Genomic DNA, 21,870 nt, shown 5'->3' on the forward strand with positions numbered 1-21,870 from the left:
TTTTTATGCTGAGCATTTCCTCCCTATCACATCTGAGCAGACCATGTAACTAATAGGGTGACACATGTGGGCGTCTACACAGTGGTAAATGACAGCCCACTCCCTCCCTCCTTAATGCCCACTAACCAGCTAAAAACAATGAGAGGTGAACAGCTGTGTGGATCAGCTCTGTCTCATTCACACGGGCAATGACATAGATGTGATTACATACTGACATACTTAGTAAGGTTGAATAAAGACACAAGTCCATCCAGTTCAACCTGAGTGAGTGTCTACAATTGTGCCTATCCCTGTAGGCTCGCATCAATCCCTACACTCAAGGAGCCCACAATCCATGGGCCAATTTTGGACAGAAGCCAATTAACATTAACTACAGGAGGGGCGGAGACCAGACCAGTCACCCTGCACAAAGAGAGGGAGCAGTCTGGTCTTTATTACAGGAAGGTAAAGTTTCACACTGAATTACTGCACAGGTCTGGAGGAACTACACAAAGCACACCAAGATTCAAGTACGAATACACAGGACTATTGTATTTACACAAAATCTGCTTATCCATGGGTGCAGCTTTAAATTGTATAATGCACACTCTATTCCGTCTTGTGTCCAGGTGCATGCAGTTTAATTATATTTAGACAAAATAGAAATCTGTGCATCCAGGAGCACATTACATATTCTAAACAAATGTAAACCTGTATGTAAATAGGAAATACAAAACATGAAACTGATTCGTATGTAAAAGCACGTTCATATAAACATAAAACAAACCCTGTACTTCCCATATTAATTTCTCCTGCGTTTAAAGAGAAATTCCAGGGGAGGAACATAGGGGAGTGGGGGAGAGTCCTGGCTTTTGGGGTAGTGGAGGATCTGGTGAGAAGAAGCGCTTTTTGCAGTCCTCTGGACCTAACCCGAGAATTTTTTCATTCCCCAGAGAAAGGCTTTGAAAAACGAATACATGTAAGAGCCCACGTGAATGAGGCCCGAGTCCTCTATATAAGCTGGGGTGGATTCCAGGAGATTGCATGAAGTTTTGGATTTTTCTCAATGAATTGGAGTGCAGTTTATATTTACTTTGAAGTTTGACTCCACCAGCATCAACTTCTCAGATATGACTTTGAGAGGGGATGTGAACAGACACCAGCTATCTCCTATCATATGTGGGAAAGAATGCGATGGGGATTCCATCTTAAAGGCGACCAGCTGTCATCACCAGGATAGTTTGGGCTCTTCCTGTGGGATTGTTCGAGGGGTGAACAAGAATGCCAGATACTAAGCAGATGGTTACAAGGATAGTTCAGAACTAGGACTGGAATATATCTTCTCATAGAAGCCTGTCTGATCTATTTTTGGTGCCTACAATTAATAAGGACTATGATTAGATTATGACCATTTTATAAAGAAATGCGCATGCAGTCTATTGTGTATATAGATAAACAACCAAAAAATATTCTGGCTTTCAAATAGAAGGGCATCCATAATATGGTAGTGTTTTGGCCCACCAGTTATATTAAAGAACGCTATGAGCTATGAGCGTAACTCCTCCAGGACCCATATGCAGTGTGTAATCAGCAATGCCTTCGCTTAGCTTGTTCATACATTATACAAGCTTCCTTTAGATTTACCAAAACCATATACAGTAATATGAGGTCAAACCTAAGCACTTTCAATTTGTATGGAATCGGGTAGGCCCTTGAACTATACAGTTGAAGGTAAGTCTAAAGGAAACTGAACAAGAAAATTGTATTATTTATGGGCAGCTTTACACATTGTTGACATGTTGGCCCTGAGCAGCGGTGGTGACCGGTAGAGTTCCATTATGCTGTACACATTTAGGGTCCATGCGCACTGGAGCTGATAAACTGCAGTTTATTGGAGTTTGAGCGTTTTATTTTTTTAAAAGCCCATAAACTCCACTCCATGTTAGCCTATGTGTCCATGCACACATGGACGTTTTTCAGATGTAATGAGTGGAATTTATGGGCTTTTTTCTGAACGCCAGAAATTTGCGTTCAAAGCGCTGTTTTTCTTACCACAAAAAACTAAAAACCGCTAAACGCCGATAAACTTGCATAAACGTTCAAAAAAACACGCGTTTATCAGCGTTCGGTGTTCTATTTTTTCAATGCATTGTGGGAGATTGGGAATGCGTTGTGGGATTTTTGGCGTGTCCTCAGTGTATTTTCTTGTGAACGCTAGTACAAAACGCTGTTAAAATCGCGTTTTTCAACCAGCATTTTCTGCCAACAATCTGGCGTGCAGAAAAAGCTTTTTTGAGCTCCAGTGTGCATGGAGCCTTAGACCCCATTCACACCTGAGCGTTTTGTAGCTTGACGCCTGAAGCTACAAAACGCTGGAGGGGAAAAAATCCATTATTCTCAATGGAGATGGTTCACATCTCCACTCCAAGTTGCCTGAAGCCCTAACGCCGCAAAAAACGCTTGAAAAGCTACGCTCAGGTGTGAATGCAGCTTAAAACAAGTTTTTATGCAGAATCTTGTTGACAGTTTCTGCCAGCCAGATCCTGCATGACTGTGGATACGCCCATCTGAACAAACCCTTAGGGCCGGTTCACATTTGTGCGGGAATTGTCTTTTGGGTGCTTTTTACATGCGTTTTAGGGGCATTACCTAAGAACACTATAAAATGTGCGCATCAAAGATGCAGCAAGAAAGATTTTTTTTTTTTCACGTACCACATTCAAAACGTCAGGTGTGCTCAGGACCTATAAGCGTTTATCAGATTTTATGAGCGTTGGAGCGTTTTACAGCTGAAAAACGTCTCCCAGAACCCACTAGATTTGGGGTTTTTATTACTGCTCAAAAACGCATGGACACATAGGATAACATGATGGAGAGTTGAATGACTGTAGAAAAAAACATCTGCTGCCAAAAACAGCAGCTGAAAAAACGTCCAGTGTGCATGAGGCCTAATAGTAAAGCTCTGAAACAGATCACCTGTTTTCTTAAAGTGGTTGTATACTCATTTTTTTAACTTTTACCTACAGGAAAGCCTATAATAAGGCTTACCTGTAGGTAAAAAAAAAATCTCCTAAACCTGTACGGTTTAGGAGATATTCCCCTCGGTATGCGCCGCTGACTGCAGCGTCGCATGCGCACAAGGGGATTCTCGGCTGAAAGTCCGGCAGTGGTCGGCCCGGCCGGGATGAAATCTCCCACGCGCATGCGCGCGGGAGTGACGATATCGAGGCTCCGGCCACTCACAGCGCCGGAGCCGCGATACCCGGAAGAAACGCAGAGGGGGAGCATGTCAGCTCCCTCAGCGTGGATCGGGCCAGATGTCGGGGCCTCGTTCGAAGGTAAGTATTTCATAATGAGCTAGTATACGGTGCATACTAGCTCATTATGCCTTTTGCTTTGCAGGTGGTAAAAAAAAAATAGCGGGTTTACTACCGCTTTAATTTATGAGCTTAATGGCTGTTTTATTTTTTTTTATTTTTTTGTCAAGCCTGTAGTTTTTCTGTATTTGTTGTAGAGAATCTGTGTGAAATTCAGTGTATTGTTTATGTTGTAATTGTATCCCACTAATCCTGGCTTTATTCTTCCAGAATCTTGAACAGTAATAAGATCACAGAACTGAACAATGGCTCCTTCGATGGACTTTATTTTCTAGAACGACTGTAAGTAATTGATGTAATTTATTTAGTATGGTGTCACATGAACTGGTCACAAAACAGAAATTAGGAAGGAGAAATTTAGTTAGAAACGTTAAAGTAGAACTAAAGCCAAAACCTTTTTTTGCTTTTTGGATAGAGTAAAGGAGGGTTATAACCCCCAAATAATAATAAAAAAAAAATAAAAAATTGCCATCTGTGTCCCATTGGGGAGATTTCCCTTTACTTCCTATCCCATCGCCAAATAGGAAGTGAGAGGAAATCCTTGCAAAATAAAGGAACCCCTTGCCCTCCTCTCCCCCCAGGTCACCAGAACTAGTGTCCCTATTGCAAGATTTCCCCTCTATTACTTTTCCGAGGACAACCCAATTTGGGATTTTGGTTTGTGGTACACTGCTGAATTCAACGGAGCACACCTCTCAGTCAGCAAAGCACATTGAATGCTGATTTATGTATCTGGAGGGTATCCCGGTCGTAGGGTTGTAAATGAAAAGCTGTTCTTCTGTTGATTGAATTTCATGCTTTTTAGCTCTTTAGTGGAGGGTGATATTGCTGTAGAATAGTTGAATTCCCCCTTCAGACATTTTCATGCATGTGGCCCCCGTGTGCCATGTTTGCTGAACAGTGGAGCCAAGACATAAATGAACTGCAAGCAACCATGAACTCATGTTAAGGACAGACCACTGCTCTAATAGTTTGGCATAGCATGTAAGCAGTTTTTTGTTTTTTAGCAACTGTTTAATTGCTTATAAAACAGGTGCAGAACTGAAAGATTTCTGTGGACTTTTGTTTCTGATCCCTCTTCCATCCTATAATCACCATGAGAAAGACTGCCCCTATACAAACATTTTCATTTTATAGTTGGCCAAGTAATCTGACAATTTGCAAACTTAAAGCGGAGTTCCGGCCACATCATTTTTTTTTTCCCCAGGTATCCCATCATAATGCATTAATAACCAAAACAAAGTTTATATATGTTTGCTAGCAGAACTGCATTTTATCTTTTTTTACACACTTACAATTAAGAAAATCCTCTTCTGGCCATTGCCATGATGATTGTGGGCATGTGAAGCCAATCGCAACCTCTGGATTTGCGATGGAGAGGTGCACACTGGCTAACCAGCATGCACCTCTCGATCTCGCCCACATGCGATGCTCCGCCGGCCATATCGCCGATTGTTTAGAAAGTTGCCATAACAGGCAGCGATGGGGGAAGGTCCCATTCCATTGTTATGGCAATGGGCCCAGAAGTGGCAGATTAGGAGCCACTACAATGCAACAGGGCATTTCTGTATAAAAACATTTCTTTCCCCCCAAATGTTTTTTAATACTATGAAAGGACTGTGAATATGTAAAAAAGTTTTTTAAGGTGGAACTCCTCTTTAAAGTGAACCTATAGCCAGGCTATGGGCATTCAAGTACTTACATTTTTTTAATATGCTGTAGATACAAGTACGGTGGAGAAATGAATCCTCAAAGATCAAAGCAGAAGCACTGTAGTCCTTTAAAAAGGACCCCCTTCCTGCAAGAAAATGGCACACCGCCTTTCTTTGTTGTGGTCTCCTCTTCAGGCTGCCTGCTTGCAGCTGGTGTCCCTGCTCCCTCACCTCCATTTTGAAACTATATGTCCTCCCACACATGTGCAGGATGGAGTGCATGCGCCGTACAACATTACACTCATCAGTTAAAAAACAAAAAGATCTCATTCTCAAATGAGTTTAGTGTCATATGGCGCATGCACAAGATCAGTGGTCTCCAAACTGTGGCCCGGGGACCAGATGCGGCTCTTTGCTTGTCTTTATCCAGCCCCTGGGGCACTATTCCTCCCACTGATACAAGACCCTATTCTGACATCAACAATGGGGCACCATTTTCCCCATTGTCACCAAAGATGGTGCACTATTCCTCCCTGTGATGCCAGCGATGGGGCACTATTTCTTCCCCTACTACCAAATGTGGCGATGTTTACTCCCACTGATACCAGGAAAACTTCCACTCACATTGGCCACAGTCTGGCCATCCTATAGTCTGAAAAAACAATAAAGCAGCCATTTGTTTGGAAAGTTTGAGACCCCTGCACAAGATGAAGCTCATGACGTCATGCACTTCATCTTGCACATGCGCAGTAGTACAAGTTCTTTCTGAAGACACTAGTCCCCTTGCCTTCCCAGGGGGACAGGGCTATGTCACTAGCACCTTGAACAGGGAAGTGGGTGCAATAAAAAGTGAAAAAAAAAAAAGATTTCTTAATCGGGGTAAAGCTGGCTTATACGTGGATCGAAAATCAGCTTGTTTAGCATGGACTGGCCAAATTTCAATCCATGTGTGGCCACTGTGGTTGAACAGAACTCAATCTAATGACCGAGTTTAGTTCAACTGCCCTGTTGGATAAAATCTGCTTGATCAGCACCACAGGCAGTAGGCTGCAGCACTGATCTGTGTATTGGACAGCAGGGAAGTCTTTTCACTGTCACAACACAATAGCCCATGGTTGGATGGGGGAATTAGGACAGTTGTTTTCATTCAATCTGGTTGAATAAAAAAAAAAACGGACTCATGTATGGCTAGCCTTAGATGATTTTGCATCATACAGAGATGCATGCTGATTTTAATTTAAAAGGAAAGGTCTGCTTTATGTCATTTCTTCAGCAGCTCTTTTCTTCTCTATACCAACACTGACTGTGCAGCACACCTCTCCCTGCTCCCCCCCTCCCAGCAGTGACCTGACATCTCCCTTCTTCCCTCTACCAACACTGACTGTGCAGCACACCTCTCCCTGCTCCCCCCTCCCAGCAGTGTTGAACAGCTCCCCCTGCTCTACCCTCTCAGATAGTACACCATGCTATTTAGCAAGGCAAATAAAAAGAAAAACTACATATTTGCAAAAATATTTGCAAAACATAGACTTTTCCTAGCCTACCCTGATTCCCTTTTGGAAGAGAATTTACAATGAATGCACGTAATACTCATCGTTTTAGGTAATCCTGGAAACTAAATAGAATAAACATGTAAATTAAATAGCAGGGTAAAAAATAAAACATATGAATTTAGTTTCATGTGTTTTTCATTGGTACTTCATATTTAAATAATATAACAGAAGGAAAGGAAAGCCTTTTTATATGTAGTATATAGAAATGTAAAACGTGCTTTAGATTAAACTGTGGTGGGAGGATGGATTGTGTTGGTGGTGTGGCAGCTCCGGTGAAGGCAAAATCCTGGAGGAATTTGTGGGTTTGATGTGCTGCGGACAGGAAATTGCCTCTCTGGGGGACCGGCCCAAAAAAAACTTGTTTTACAAGGCTTCCTGCTATTACTCAGCTCATTGATGAAATGGAGACCGCTTTACACCATTGCCTTTTAAATTTATTAGCGTTTTCTGTGCCAGTGACCTTTCTAGTTTTTATTTTTAGTTTAAAGAGAATGTACAGCCAATACTTTTCTAGGAAACAATTAAAAACCCTGCCAGGTTATTTTTGTGTTGTCTGTGTACCATTGGGAAAATTTCCCTTTTACTATCCCAGAGATGCAACAGGAAATAAAGAGGAACTTCACCCCACCTAACATTTAGTTTTTTATTCTCCTGTAGGTAAATGACACATACTTACTAGTCCATAGAGTCCAGCATTGCAGCCCAATGTTCTTGTATGTCACTGTGCTCCCAGGCTGCCATCTTGGCTTCACATCTTGCACATCAAAGACAGGCTGCGGATTTCTGCCAGGTCTATGGAACATGGCAGAGCCATGCAGCATTTCTGAGTATTTCCAGAAACGCATGAATCCTGTGCATGGATCTGCCAGGTCCTATAAATCCCACGGTGTGTCTGCGTATGTGCGAGATCACACAGCATACGTCACCTTCACCTATTTTATTGTTTTAAAAAAAAAGTTTTCCCAGTTGTGTCAGAGGAGAGAGTGACATTAAAGCTATTGTTTAAATAACAAACATGTTATGCTTGCCCACTTTGTTCAATGGTTTTACACAGGGTAACCTGGATCCTCCTCTTCTCGGGTCCCTCTTCGCTGCTCCTGGTCCCTCCACCCTGACGAGTGCCTCCACAGCTAGCAGCTTGCTTTGGGGGCACCCGAGCCGAGTCACATTCACACATGGAGCTGCTGTTCGGGCCTCACCCTCGCTTTGTCCTGATTGGCTCCTGTGGCTGTCAAAGTCAGTTAGCCAATGGCACCGCTGCCATCTCTCAGCCAATCAGGAGGGAGATTCCCGGACGGCCAAGGGATTCGTAGACATCGCTGGACAGAGATGGGGCTCCGGTAAGTATGAGGGGGGCTGCTGCACACAGAAGGCTATCTATCTATCTTATATATATATATATATATATATAATTTTTTTTTTTTTTATTTAACACCAGGAAATGGCTACTTTAAAACATCACATGCTAGTAGTATATGAGCCACATTAACAACAAATAAGGTAAACATAACATCCAACTACCAAATTCAGTGATGGAAAAGGAAAAAGGTACACATCAAGGAAGTATTGCAAAACATTTCCTTTCGGTATCAAGACAAATAAGTAAACTTCATAGCAAAAATTATGTTGCCGCCTACTCCCAGTTATTTTATAGAAAGTAATAGAACAAGAGTGAAAGAGAGAATACAAAAAGTTAGAGAAGGGATAGGAGGAGAGAAGAAAAAAAAATGGGGGGGGGGGGTTAATCCAAGGTGATATAACTGTTCAGCCAAGAACAGGCTGTCAGGGTTAAACGTTTACCAGACGAATTTAAGGGCCAAAAAGAGCTTTCCTGTCATCAGAATCAAAATCTCCAACTCTTATTGTCACAGGGGCGACTTGTCAAATGTTTTTGAACATCAGTCGCACTCCGTTCTGTACTATGGAACCGTTCTAATGGGAGCGACTTAGAAAAAGGTTCCAGTACTATTTTGGGACGACTTCAGGGCGACTTGCATTGACTTCTATACAGAAGTAATTTTTGCAAGCCACACTGAAGTCCTGTGCAGATCCCCTTGCATAGTTGCGCTGCAAGTCTGGTTGCCCCTGTGTGAACCGGCACTTAGTGTATTTTTCATGTTTCTGTTGTGCCGTAAGTATCAGATCTTCCATCTTTATTGATTTCTTCCACTTTCTGGAGCTAACAACTAATAGTTGGGGGTTGCGGATTTTTCGAGTTCAGGGGGATACAAGATTGGGCAGCATTCAACAGGTGACCTGCAGTTGATTTTTTTTTTTTATAGATTTTCTCCAGAATCTTCGAATAGTAATAAGAAAAAAGCTGGATCGATTTGACTATTTAAAAAAAAAAAAAAAAAAAAAAAAAAACGACTCTAAACGCAAACACTGCATGTAAATGCGGCAAAACAAACGTTTTTGAACATCAGTTACTATCTGTCAAGTTAAATCGCTCAGGAGAGGTTGTGAAATGTCCTGTGTACATTAAGCCTAAGTAAACTGCTAATTCTATCTAGTAAGCTCTGCCTAAATCAAAAAGCCCATTTAGTACACCTTCATCCATAGCAAACGATCTTTGCTCTCCTGCAGCGGTGGAATCTGCCTCATCCAACACTTCACTTCTGAGGGTTTTCTATACAGTTCCTTGAAGCAGCATTCATACCCCTTGAAATTTTCCACATTTTGTCTTGTAACAACCAAAAACGTAAATGTATTTTATCTGGATTTTATGTGATAGATCAACACAAAGTGACACATAATTGTGAAGTGGAAGGAAAATTATAAATCATTTTCAAAATGTTTTGCAAATAAATATGTGAAAAGTGTAGCATGTATTTGTATTCTGTCCCCCCTGAGTCAATACTTTGTATAACCACCTTTCGCTGCAATTACAGCTGCAAGTCTTTTTGGGGATGTCTCTACCAGCTTTACACATCTAGAGAGTGACATTTTTGCCCATTCTTCTCTGCAAAATAGCTCAAGGTCTGTCAAATTGGATGGAGAACATCAGCAATTTTCGAGTCTTGCCACAAATTCTCTATTGGATTTAGGTCTTGACTTGACTGGGCCATTCTAACACACGAATAAGTATCTAAATCATTCCATTGTAGCTCTGGTTGTATGTTTAGGGTCATTGTCCTGATGGAAGGTAAACCTCTGCCCCAGTCTCAAGTCTTTTGCAGATTCTGAAGCCTCATACACACTATCAGATTTTCTGCTGATTTTTTTCCTTCAGATTTACCAAAACCATGTAGTGCCAGGGCCTGTATGATTGCATACAAATTTAAACTCCTAAGGTCTGACCTCATATTATATAGTTTTGGTAAATCTGAAGGAAAAAATCTGCAGAAAATCTGATAGTGTGTATGGGGCTTAAAAGGTTTTCATCTAAGATTGCCCTGTATTTGGCTCCATCCATTTTTCCATCAACTGACCAGCTTCCCTATCCCTGCTGAAAAAAAGCATCCCCACAATATGATGCGGCCACCACCATGTTTCACAGTGGGGATGGTGTGTTCAGGGTGATGTGCAGTGTTTGTTTTCCACCACACATAGCATTTTGCTATTAGGTCAAAATTTTACATTTCAGTCTCGGCTAACCAGATCACCTTCTCCAACATGTTTGCTGTGTCCATCACATGGCTTCTCGCAAATTGCAAATGGGACTTCTTATGGCTTTTTACTTGCCACTCTTCCATAAAGGCCAGATTTGTGGAGTGCACGACTAATAGTTGTCCTGTGGGCAGATTCTCCCACCTGAGCTGTGGATCTCTGTAGCTCCTCCAGAGTTACCATGGGCCTCTTGGCTGCTTCTATGATTAATGCTCTCCTTGCCTGGCTTGTCAGTTTAGGTGGACGGCCATGTCTTAGTAGGTTTGTAGTTGTGCCATACTCTTTCCATTTTTGCATTATGGATTGAACAGTGCTCCCTGAGATGTTCAAAGCTTGGAAAAATTTTTTTATAATCTAACCCTGCTTTAAATTTCTTCTCAACTTTATTCTTAACCTGTCTGGTGTGTTCCTTGGCCTTTACGATTGAACTGTTTGTTCACTAAGGTTCTCTAACAAACCTCTGAGGGCTTTACAGAACAGCTGTATTTATACTGAGATTAAATTACACACATGTGGACTCTATTTACTAATTAGGTGACTTCTGATGGCAATTGGTTCCACTAGATTTGAGTTAGGGGTATAGGAGTAAAGGGGGCTGAATACAAATGCACGTCACACTTTTCAGATATTTGTAAACAAAATGTGAAAACCATTTATCATTTTCCTTTCACTTCACAATTATGTTGGTATATCAGATACACAAACAATAAAATGTATGTTTTTGGTTGTAACATAGCAAAATGTGGAAAATGTCAAGGGGTGTGAATACTTTTTCAAGGCATTGTACCTGTTTCTGCCAGTTGTCACTTCTCGCCAGTTTCTATATTACTAGCCTGCCCCAGGGACACACAGCCATCAAACACCTCTGAAATGTTTTGATGCAGATTCTACTGGTGCCTGTAGCTCTTCAAGAGCACAATGACTGGCTCCAATGGAGGCCCTACTGGTAAAGTATTAGAACTGTCACAAGCCTCAATGAAAGTGCCACCCCTGGCACTCCTCTTCTGTGGGGATCATATATCAAGGCATTCACCAAATCCTGCAGACAAGTGTTGTCACAGTCCACTCTGCAAACTATGCACTGACATACATTCTGTCTTAATAGAATTCCAGCAATGCCATTGCTATGTTTAGCCTACATCCAGATTTAGCTCCTTTTAGGACTGGTACACGTCTACAGAGATACAGAATGCTTTATGGCCGTCTTATTACTGCATGTTGTTTTCCTGTAATGATCGCTTTTAGTTTAACTGCAGTCGCCCTCTTCCCCATTCACTGTTTAATCCAGTCTAGCGTAAGAACACTAATGCCCAGTACACACGATCAGAAAATCGCACGAGAAATACTTTTCAAGAGCCAATCACGACAGAAGGGACAAAACAAAAAATTTTCCCATACGATAAAAGAACGCACAATTTTCCTTGAATCATTACAGTATTCGTCTGCAAAAAAAATAAGAACACCAAGACCACGCATGCACGGAAACAAAAAACAACACAATACATCACATCACTTCTGAAGTTGTATTCTGTTGTACGAGAATTTTCCTAACTTTAGTATTCTCTTTATTTTTGATAAGAGAGTAGCTTTCCGGAAAAAACGGACGATCATTCATAAAGCAGAGTTTCATCCTAGCAACCCCCCACTGCCACATTTGGCACTTTTTTGGGGGGGGGGCCTGGAGAAGGTGCCCCTCCACCTTCTCCCCATCTCCCCCAGAAGACTGCAGGACCATTCACAAAGTGTGGCACGGCTTGCACATGCTCAGTAGGAAACCAGCTGTGAAGGCAGAAGGCTTCACTGACGGTTTCCCTTATCTGAAAAATCTATTTAAAAATTTACTGTGGCAGGTGGAAAATGATCGACCAAACAGCAACAGCATCCCATCAGATGCAGTCGCTGTTTGGCCACTCAGTTCTTCCAACCATAATATGGGTGGTGTAATCAAGTGATTTTTTACCTAGTCTTTTACAGGCTTGTAGGCAGGTGCAGTCTATATTCTCCACTGCAGGTGGTGCTTGGCCACAGCGCCAATGCAGATGGGAGAAAACATTAAGAGAAGCTGGGTTTCTCTATGATTTCCTCAGTCATCCGGGGCTGTGAACTGGTTGAATGCACATGCCCTATGTGACCCTGGCAGCCATCTTAGGTCAAGCAGAGTCTATTTAAAGCGGGGTTCCACCCTAAAGTGGAACTTCCGCTGATCGGAACCCTCCCCCCCCTCCGGTGTCACAATTGGCACCTTTCAGGGGGGAGGGGGTGGAGATACCTGTCAAAGATAGGTATTTACACCCACTTCCGGGCATAGACTCCCGTGGGAGTCTATGCCTCTTCCTGTCCTGCCACGCTGTCTGCTGGGACACACACGGGTCCCAGACACAGCACGGACAATTCCTATTGCGCTGCACGACTCGCACATGCGCAGTAGGGAACCGGGAAGTGAAGCCGATTCACTTCCTGATTCCCTCACCTAGAATGGTGGCAGCAGCAGCCGAGAGCCGAGCGATCGATCGGCCTCGGCTGCCGGCATCGCTGGAATCCAGGACAGGTGAGTGTCCATTTATTAAAAGTCAGCAGCTGTAGTATTTATAGCTGCTGGCTTTTAATATTTTTTTTGTAGGTGGAATCCCTCTTTAAGGCTCTGACCCTTGGGTTTGGCGCTCTATATGTGAGTGGACAGGTTAGGGACAGGTTCCCTGTCTGACTGGGACAGTGCCAATGATAGGGAGAGGTTCTGGTGCAGTAGAGAGAGAGAGAGCAGGGACCCTGTCTACTCTTTTCAATAAGCTTAGTGTTTTGGGTTGGACCTCCCAGGCCACACTTCACTCCTCGTGGCAGCCGCTGTCAGCATACCTGAGTCTTCTGACTGCTGTCAATCTGCAGTACAGTTGTAACTGGGACTGGACGGATGAGCCTCTCCGCCGGGCCTATCCAACATGCTGTACACCGTGAAATATGAGCCACTGATGCCTAAGGGAAGAGGGGGGATGCTGTATGTAGTCCAAGACCTGTATTAAAAGACATTGCAGCAGTCACAGCCTCTGTTCATATATTGCTCACAGTAACCAGACTTATGTCCTTTTCATCCATGTGTACTGTGGGAGTTAGGAAAAGAAAATCATTTCTCTTTGGGTATTTCAGCTTAGAGGGCACTTATTTATGAGTATTCTGGACTGCTTGTAGTAACCAATGAGATTATTTTGCACATTTTGTCACAATGAAGTAAAGAATCTGGTTCTCTGTGTGACGCCGTGCTTTCCTCAGTGATAAACAAAGAACACGTTTCCTAATAAGGAAGACAAAAGTGAATAGCCGTAACTCTGATCCCTTGTTTTGCAGGGACCTTCGAAATAACTTGATCAGTTTAATCGAACCTGGTGCCTTTTCAGGGCTTGCATCTCTTAAACGACTGTAAGTATTCTGTTTTTTGTTTTTTTTATTAAAAGATTGCTATGTACATGAGAACAAGAACTGCACTTTTCATTGCCATGTCCTAACCACGGAAAACACTTTTAAACAATTTGTTTTGCAAGCATGCCAAGCTCTGACTTTGTTCCTTTGTACTTTGTGTCATAGGACTGATTGAATCCAGATACGGTTTAGCTCTCTTGTTCCTTAGACAGGATGAAGGTCACTTCACATTCAGGCTTTTAAAAAATGCACAGCCTTGTTGAGCTATCCAAGATGGTACAAAAATTCTTTCTTTGAGCCTTCTTACTAAGGGACTCTCTTAAAAAGAAAAAAAACTTGTAAAAATGTAAAACCTAAATAAATAGTATCGCTTAAACTCTCTATAATTAACAGCTAGCACAATATAGCACTCTGGTATAGCTGCTGGTTTGTGTGTGTGTGTATTTGTGTGTGTATATATAATATGTGTGTGTGTGTGTGTGTATGTATGTATATATATATATATATATATATATATATATATATATATATATATATATATATATATATATATATATATATATACATGTACACAGGCAGGGCAGGACTGGTTAGCAAGAGAACAAATTTCCCTGGTGTTAAATGTTTCTGAGAGTAATAAATGCCCTTGCGCTAGTGGTCAGTGTGACTAAAAAATGCCCCTGTGTTGGAGGTCAGTGGAAATAAAAAAAAAAAATTCTCCTGCAACAGTGGTTGGAGGCAGTAATAAATGCCTCAGCACTAGCTGTTGGTGGAAGTCGCAAATACTCCAGTACCAGTGGTCGGTGGAAGTAATAAAATGCTTCAGCATCAGAGGTTGGTGGAAGTCATAAATGCTTCAGCATCAGAGGTTGGTGGAAGTCATAAATGCTTCAGCATCAGAGGTTGGTGGAAGTCATAAATGCTTCAGCATCAGAGGTTGGTGGAAGTCATAAATGCTTCAGCATCAGAGGTTGGTGGAAGTAACAAATGCACCAGCGGTCAAGGGAAGTAATAAATGCTCTAGCACCAGTGGTTGGTGGAAGTAATAAATGCTCCAGCACCAGCGGTGGGTGGTAGTAGTGAATTCTCCAGCACCAGCGGTGGGTGGAAGTAATAAATGCTTCAGCATCAGAGGTTGGTTGAAGCAATAAATGTTCCTCCACCAGAGATTAGTGGAAGTAATAAATGCTCCAACATCAGAGGTTGGTAGAAGTAATCAATGCTCCAGCATTAGAGGTTGGTGGAAGTAATAAATGCTCCAGCACCATCGGTGGGTGGAACTAGTAAATTCTCCAGCACCAACGGTGGGTGGAACTAGTAAATTCTCCAGCACCAGCGGTGGGTGGAAGTAGTAAATGCTCCAGCACCAGCGGTGGGTGGAAGTAGTAAATGCTCCAGCACCAGCGGTGGGTGGAAGTAGTAAATGCTCCAGCAGTGGGTGGAAGTAGTAAATGCTCCAGCGGTGGGTGGAAGTAGTAAATGCTCCAGCACCAGCGGTGGGTGGAAGTAGTAAATGCTCCAGCACCAGCGGTGGGTGGAAGTAGTAAATGCTCCAGCACCAGCGGGGGGTGGAAGTAGTAAGAGCTCCAGCACCAGCGGTGGGTGGAAGTAGTAAATGCTCCAGCACCAGCGGTGGGTGGAAGTAGTAAATGCTCCAGCACCAGTGGTGGGTGGAAGTAGTAAATGCTCCAGAACCAGCGGTGGGTGGAAGTAGTAAATGCTCCAGCACCAGCGGTGGGTGGAAGTAGTAAATGCTCCAGCACCAGCGGGGGGTGGAAGTAGCAAATGCTCCAGCACCAGCGGTGGGTGGAAGTAGTAAATGCTCCAGCACCAGCGGTGGGTGGAAGTAGTAAATGCTCCAGCACCAGTGGTGGGTGGAAGTAGTAAATGCTCCAGCACCAGCGGTGGGTGGAAGTAGTAAATGCTCCAGCACCAGCGGTGGGTGGAAGTAGTAAATGCTCCAGCACCAGCGGTGGGTGGAAGTAGTAAATGCTCCAGCACCAGCGGTGGGTGGAAGTAGTAAATGCTCCAGAACCAGTGGTGGGTGGAAGTAGTAAATGCTCCAGCACCAGCGGGGGGTGGAAGTAGCAAATGCTCCAGCACCAGCGGGGGGTGGAAGTAGCAAATGCTCCAGCACCAGCGGGGGGTGGAAGTAGCAAATGCTCCAGCACCAGCGGGGGGTGGAAGTAGCAAATGCTCCAGCACCAGCGGGGGGTGGAAGTAGTAAATGCTCCAGCACCAGCGGTGGGTGGAAGTAGTAAATGCTCCAGCACCAGCGGGGGGTGGAAGTAGTAAATGCTCCAGCACCAGCGGTGGGTGGAAGTAGTAAATGCTCCAGCACCAGCGGTGGGTGGAAGTAGTAAATGCTCCAGCACCAGCGGTGGGTGGAAGTAGTAAATGCTCCAGCACCAGCGGTGGGTGGAAGTAGTAAATGCTCCAGCACCAGCGGTTAGTTGAAGTAGTAAATGCTCCAGCACCAGCGGTTAGTTGAAGTAATCAATGCTCCAGCATTAGAGATTGGTGGAAGTAATAAATGCTCCAGCTGCTGGTTACTGCCAGGCATGGGCTATATGTTGGAGACCGCTAGTTTAGAGCAATTCAATACCAGTCCTCCCTCCTCCAGTCTGTAGCTGTTAATTACAGTGATGTGAATGTTTGTCTAACCCAAACACTGCTGGAAAAAGAGACAGTCACAAGTTCATGTGAAATTACATTCTGCAATGCTCTTATGAAATGTATTATAAAAATCCATGTTCTTCATGTGACTGGCCTGGTGGTAGGCTGATTTGTGTTTTGGTGGGGTGGAAGTGAAGTACTAAACATTTGGCTTAGGGGCACAGAGAATAAAAAAACAGCCCCAATTACTCTTTTAAAATTTTTAGTTTGTCATAATGTTAGCCGTAAAAAAAAATCTTATTGTCTCATTAATGCAATTACCTGAACTTTGTTAGAATTGCATTCTAATTATAGATGCTTTAATAAGTTAGGTTAGCCCATAAAGGTTTTAATTAAAAATGTCTGTATTCTAATTATAGAGTATTCTGTTTTTTTAGAGACCTTGCCAATAACCGGATTGGATGCCTCAATGCTGATATGTTTCAGGGACTCCCCAACCTGGTTAGACTGTAAGTACGATTGTCCTACCATTGTTTTTTTGAGATTCTGCGTTTTCTACCAGCAGAGACTTGTCACCTACTCTAAGACCTTGCCAAATACTTGTGTATGAAACAATACAACTTAAATGTAATGGGAAGATGCTGATAGAATAATGTGAACATACTTGTTCCACCCAATCAGATGTGTGCAAGTCAGTGTATTCCTGATTTAAAAAATAATTACACTTGGGGAATAAAACACAGAGCTGAAATAAATTAAGTCCATTACCTATAATAACGTACCTTTTCTAAAGACGAAGTTGAATGACGAGCCTGAACAGGTCGCTCAGTATTGTTTATATGATGCAGCTCATTGTCTCTTCACTGGCTTATGTACAGATTGTCTAGTTGCAATTTGGGAGAGGTGTATTGGGTTGATTTACTAAAGGGAAAAAGACTGCACTTTGCAAGGGCAGTTGCTCCAGAGTTTAGCAAATTAGCAGAAACTCTGCTGACTTCCATCATCCAATCATATGCAAGCAAAACTTTTTTTTTTCTATATTTCTTGCATGTGATTGGGTAGTCTTTGCAAAGTGAAGCTTTACCTCATTTACGTATGACGTCTTATGACAGCATCCCAGAACGGCCGCTCTCTTGCGCCCATCGCGGCCGTGCTGTGTTGCTAGGACAGGGCACGACCCCAATCTCTGTAAAGAGCCGCGTCTGTGGCTTTTTAACCATGTGATCGGCTGTGTCCAATCACAGCCTGTCACACGTAAACAAGTAATCGGCTCTCCTCGCCTCACACTGACAGAGTGTGAGGAGAGGAGAGCCGATCAGCAGCATCTCCTCACAGGGGGACATCTAGGGATGTAATCGGGACACTGATCATCAGTACCCTGATTACAATAAATAAATACAGTGTCACAAAACAGTGCCCACAAGTGCCACCAATCAGTGGCCATTAGCTATGCCAGCCAGTGCTGGCAATTAGTGCCGCCTATCAGTGCTGCCCATCACTGCTGTCGATCAATGCCCATCGGTGCCGCCTATTAGTGCCCATCAGTGCCACCCAACAGTGCCCATAAGTGCGGCATATTAGTGCTGCCTCTTCAGTGCTCATAAGTGCCAACTCATCAATGCCCACCAGTTCAGCCTATCAGTGCCCATCACATAAACATTTATTTTTTCAAAAAAAAAAAAAAATTTGAATAAAAAAACCCAGCAGTGATTAAAATACCACCAAAAGAAAGTTCTATTTGTGTGAAGAACATGAGAAAAGAATTTTGTTTGGGTACAGTGTAGCATGACCGTGCAATTGTCATTCAAATTGTGAAAGCGCTGAAAGCTGAAAAATGGCTTGGGCAGGAAGGGGGTGTAGGTGCCCTGTAGGTTAAACTCAAAAGCAAAACCGTTATTATATTGCAGGTTACCAATTCTTAGATGTGATGGCTACATGAGTTTTCTTTTCTAGGCTCTTTTCTTTTATTAATTTCACTTGATAATCCAGTCAAGTAATTCTGTTTTTCAAAAGAACAAGCTGTCCTGCAGATGTAGCAGTTACAGGGCTGAGGCAAACCATTTAACACTGACAGGTTCCTACAATCATCAGCTTTTATTTATTTATGTAAAACCTTTTATCCAAAAAGAAACAAAACTGTTGTCATCTTAACTGCCTATAAAGAGCTGGAGTTCAGCTTCAATTTGTTAGTGTATTTGAATTTACTATTCCATCTAACACTCCCCTCCCCGCAGACAACGCTGCTGTGCAAATATGCCCCTTCTTCCAGAGAGGGGGCACTCTTAATACATGTGATGTGTTACTGGCCAGATCACCAGGGGAAAAAATAAAAAATAAAATGGAATACAGCCACCACATCTAATGATTGGTAAACTGAACATTATTACATTTTTGGTTTTGGGCTTTATACCGCGCATCAATGCAAAGAGGGGGACCTAGCCCAAAACGAAAGTGGTAGAAAAATAGACAAAATAATTCAACTGGTAAACATTCTCGAACTTTTGTCTTTCTCTAAAGTGTTTCACATTCATTTATGACGTATTGTAAGTTGGTTCTTCCAAAAATGTTTTTAGATTCATTATGTGCAACACTACTCGTGAGTAGAACAAATGTTTACCAAATGTGGGGAAACTATGAAGGAAATGCAGATGATGTGGTTTCCAAGCATTCCAGTTGGTATTACAGTATTTGCTGGGTAACTAAAGCTGAAGCTGGCTCAGTTGTCTAAGGGTCAGTTTACAATGCTGCGACTTGGGATCCAACTTGTGAGACCTCAAGTCGCGTTACATGTGAGATCCCATTTTAGTCAATGAGAGCTGTCTTTATTAGCGCTACTGAAGACTTTAGAAAAGGTTCCTGTACTACTTCAAGGCAACTTCTATCCGACTTGTGCCCATAGACTTTAATGGAAGTTGCCTCCAAGTCCTATCCTCATCTATATTGATGTGATTTGGATCCGACAATACATGAAGATTACTCAGGCATTCCGTGAAAGTCAAATCAAGTCGTACTCAAGTCACTAGCAAATCTCCAGGAAGTCGCATGGCGAAGTCACACTGTAAGTCTTGAGACTTTCAGGTTGCGGCAGTGTGAACCGAGCCTTACCATCAGATGATTGTGTGGATGAGTTTATCTAAAGGTGTCCATAGTTTTTTGGTAGGATATTTCTCTCCCTTGCTGAAAATCATCTCCTGTTTGCAAGGAAGGTTGCATATTTCAGAATAACCATGGTGCGAGTTGTAATCTTAAAGCAGCTCTTATAGCAGCTCTGTTTATGTGGTTGTCTTCTAAATATCAAAGTGGATGGACACATCTGTTGCACCCACAACTTATATGATATGTTGTCTGGTATTCTGATCTGCCTGTGTATAGACAGCTTAGAGTAAAGCGGGGCTTTGTCCATGCCGCCAGGAGCAAAGCTTGGTGACCTCCAATGAAAACAAAATGTCGGCATGTTTCGTAGACCTAGAGATACAATCAGGAAAGAGTATGTGCAAATCTCAACTTTTTGTGTAAAACTCTCCACTGCCCCTCTCACCTACTCCCTATGGATTAGTGAGGCTGCCCATCATACTAGAGCACCAACAGTAGGTGGGAAGGGGCAGGACCAAGCCAAAACAGACAAAACATGATTTTCCCCAGTAGATTTGCTAGCCAGTAAAATACAAATTACACAATATAAAAATCAGCATTTAAATACAGAGGTTTACTGTATATCTGTATATTTGGAAGGCGCACTACCTTTTCAATGCTCCTCTGTATAGTGTGGTCTTAAAGTGATTGTAAAGGTTCATTTTTTTCCCTATAAAAATAACAAACATGTTATACTTACCTGCCCTGTGCAGTGGATTTGCACAAAGCAGCCCAGATCCTCCCCTTTTCAGGTCCCTCTTCTGTGATCCTGGACCCTCCCTCTTGTTCAGTGCCCCCACAGCAAGCAGCTTGCTAATGGGGGCACCCGAGCCGAGTCACAGCTCTCTGTGTCCATTCAGACATGGAACACCAACCCGGCCCTGCCCCCTCTCTCCCCCAATTGCCTAGCTGACTTTGACAGCAACGGGAGCCAATGGCGCCACTGCTGTGTCTCTGCCAATCAATCAGGAGGGAGAATCTCAGACGGGTGGACATCGCTGGACAGAGAGAGGGACCTCAGGTAAGTATTAGGGGGGCTGCGGCACTAAGAAGCCTTTTTTAGCTTAAAGGTATTGTAAACCCTTGTTTTTCCACGTTAATGCAGGGGTAGGCAACCTCGGCCTTCCAGCTGTGGTGAAACTACAAATATCGTCATGCCTCTGCCTCTAGGAGTCTTGCCTGTGATTGTCAGGGTCTTGCAATGTCTCATATGACTTGTAGTTTCAAAACAGCTGGAGGTCTGAGGTTGCCTACCCCTGTCTTAATGCATTCTATGCATTAAGGTGAAAAACCTTCTGTAGTGCAGCAGCCCCCCCTTTCACTTACGTGAACCTGATCATTCCAGCGATGAGCACAGCAGCTCCAGCTGCTGTCTCGGGTCCTCCTTGGATAGATTGATAGCAGTGCAGCCATTGGCTCACGCTGCTGTTAATCAAATCCAGTGATACAGGAGTGGGGGGTGGGGCCGGAGCCGAGTCCTGCTGCTGTGTCAATGGATGCAGCAGCAGGACCCAGAAGTGTGCCCGCACAAGTGCCCCCTTGGAAAGCGGCTCTCTGAAGGGGCACTTGAGAAGAGGAGGTGCGCCACTGAGGGACCCCAGAAGAGGAGGATCGGGCCGCTCTGTGCAAAACCCTTACACAGAAGGCGGTAAGTAGGACATGTTTGTTGTTAAAAAAAAAAAAAAAAAAAACCTTTACAATCACTTTAATGCATAGAATGCATTAAGATAAAAAAACCTCTCTGCCTTTACAACTCCTTTAACTCTAGTCTATGAGAGCCTCCACATTGGAGCATATATAGCAATGGATACATTAAAGCAGGTGTGCCTGAAGGCAGCCCATTCCTTAAAGCCACACCCAGTATGTCCCAATGCCAATTCTAGCACGCTAAGCAAAGATTGGCATACTTCTCCTGATCGCTTATTTAAGGCAATATGTTACTCCATCCATTTAACAACTGGTATGGACCACCGGGTAATTTCTCTTTCCTTTATTAAAACTCATTGTCTAGTGATTGTCTAGTGATCTAGCAAAGCTACCAACAGGCTTCCAGTGTGGACTGCAAACCGAGAAATGCAGCAAGTCCTGAACATTCTCCTGATCGAGTCCCACAGTGCGGTGACGGGCTTTGTACTGCATTGTAAAATGCCAGTCAACACAAGGACACACAGAAAATAGTGTCCCATTCACACTGCAACACAGCCCAGATCTGTGCTGCAGCATGCTGTAATGAATTGCAGACATTCTGAGTTTTAATGCAGTGTGCTGTACAGAATTGCACGGCACAGTACAGCAGCATGAATGAAGTTTGTACAAAAAAAAAAAAGGGAGCTGTGTGTGATGCGCTCACTTGCACACTACACTGCCCCCTGCCGTGGTTGGGAACAGAGAGCCACCAGAATGGTAAAGCGCTTTGGGAGCTGTCCTTTCTTGTGTGAATTCCCTTTACACTGCTTGAATTTAAAAAAATGTATCTAAGGATGTATTCAATATTACAACGATGCATTAATTTGTGTGTTTTTATGTGTGTGGAGTTTGACT

General features: G+C 43.1%; 1 protein-coding gene across 1 annotated transcript in view; it reads left to right on the forward strand.

Moving 5' to 3' along the window:
- The window catches only part of ADGRA3 (adhesion G protein-coupled receptor A3), a 102,881-nt gene that overhangs the window by 29,640 nt on the left and 51,371 nt on the right, over positions 1 to 21,870 (forward strand). Inside the window, exons 2-4 of the mRNA XM_077477704.1 lie at positions 3,567 to 3,638; positions 13,510 to 13,581; positions 16,635 to 16,706. Coding sequence (XP_077333830.1) covers positions 3,567 to 3,638; positions 13,510 to 13,581; positions 16,635 to 16,706 — 216 coding nt within the window. The remainder of the gene's footprint in view (positions 1 to 3,566; positions 3,639 to 13,509; positions 13,582 to 16,634; positions 16,707 to 21,870) is intronic.

The sequence above is a fragment of the Lithobates pipiens genome, unplaced genomic scaffold (assembly GCF_037356315.1).
Source record: "Lithobates pipiens isolate NorthernLeopardFrog02 unplaced genomic scaffold, aLitPip1_a1.2 Scaffold_13, whole genome shotgun sequence".
NCBI classification, from domain to species: Eukaryota; Metazoa; Chordata; class Amphibia; order Anura; family Ranidae; genus Lithobates; species Lithobates pipiens.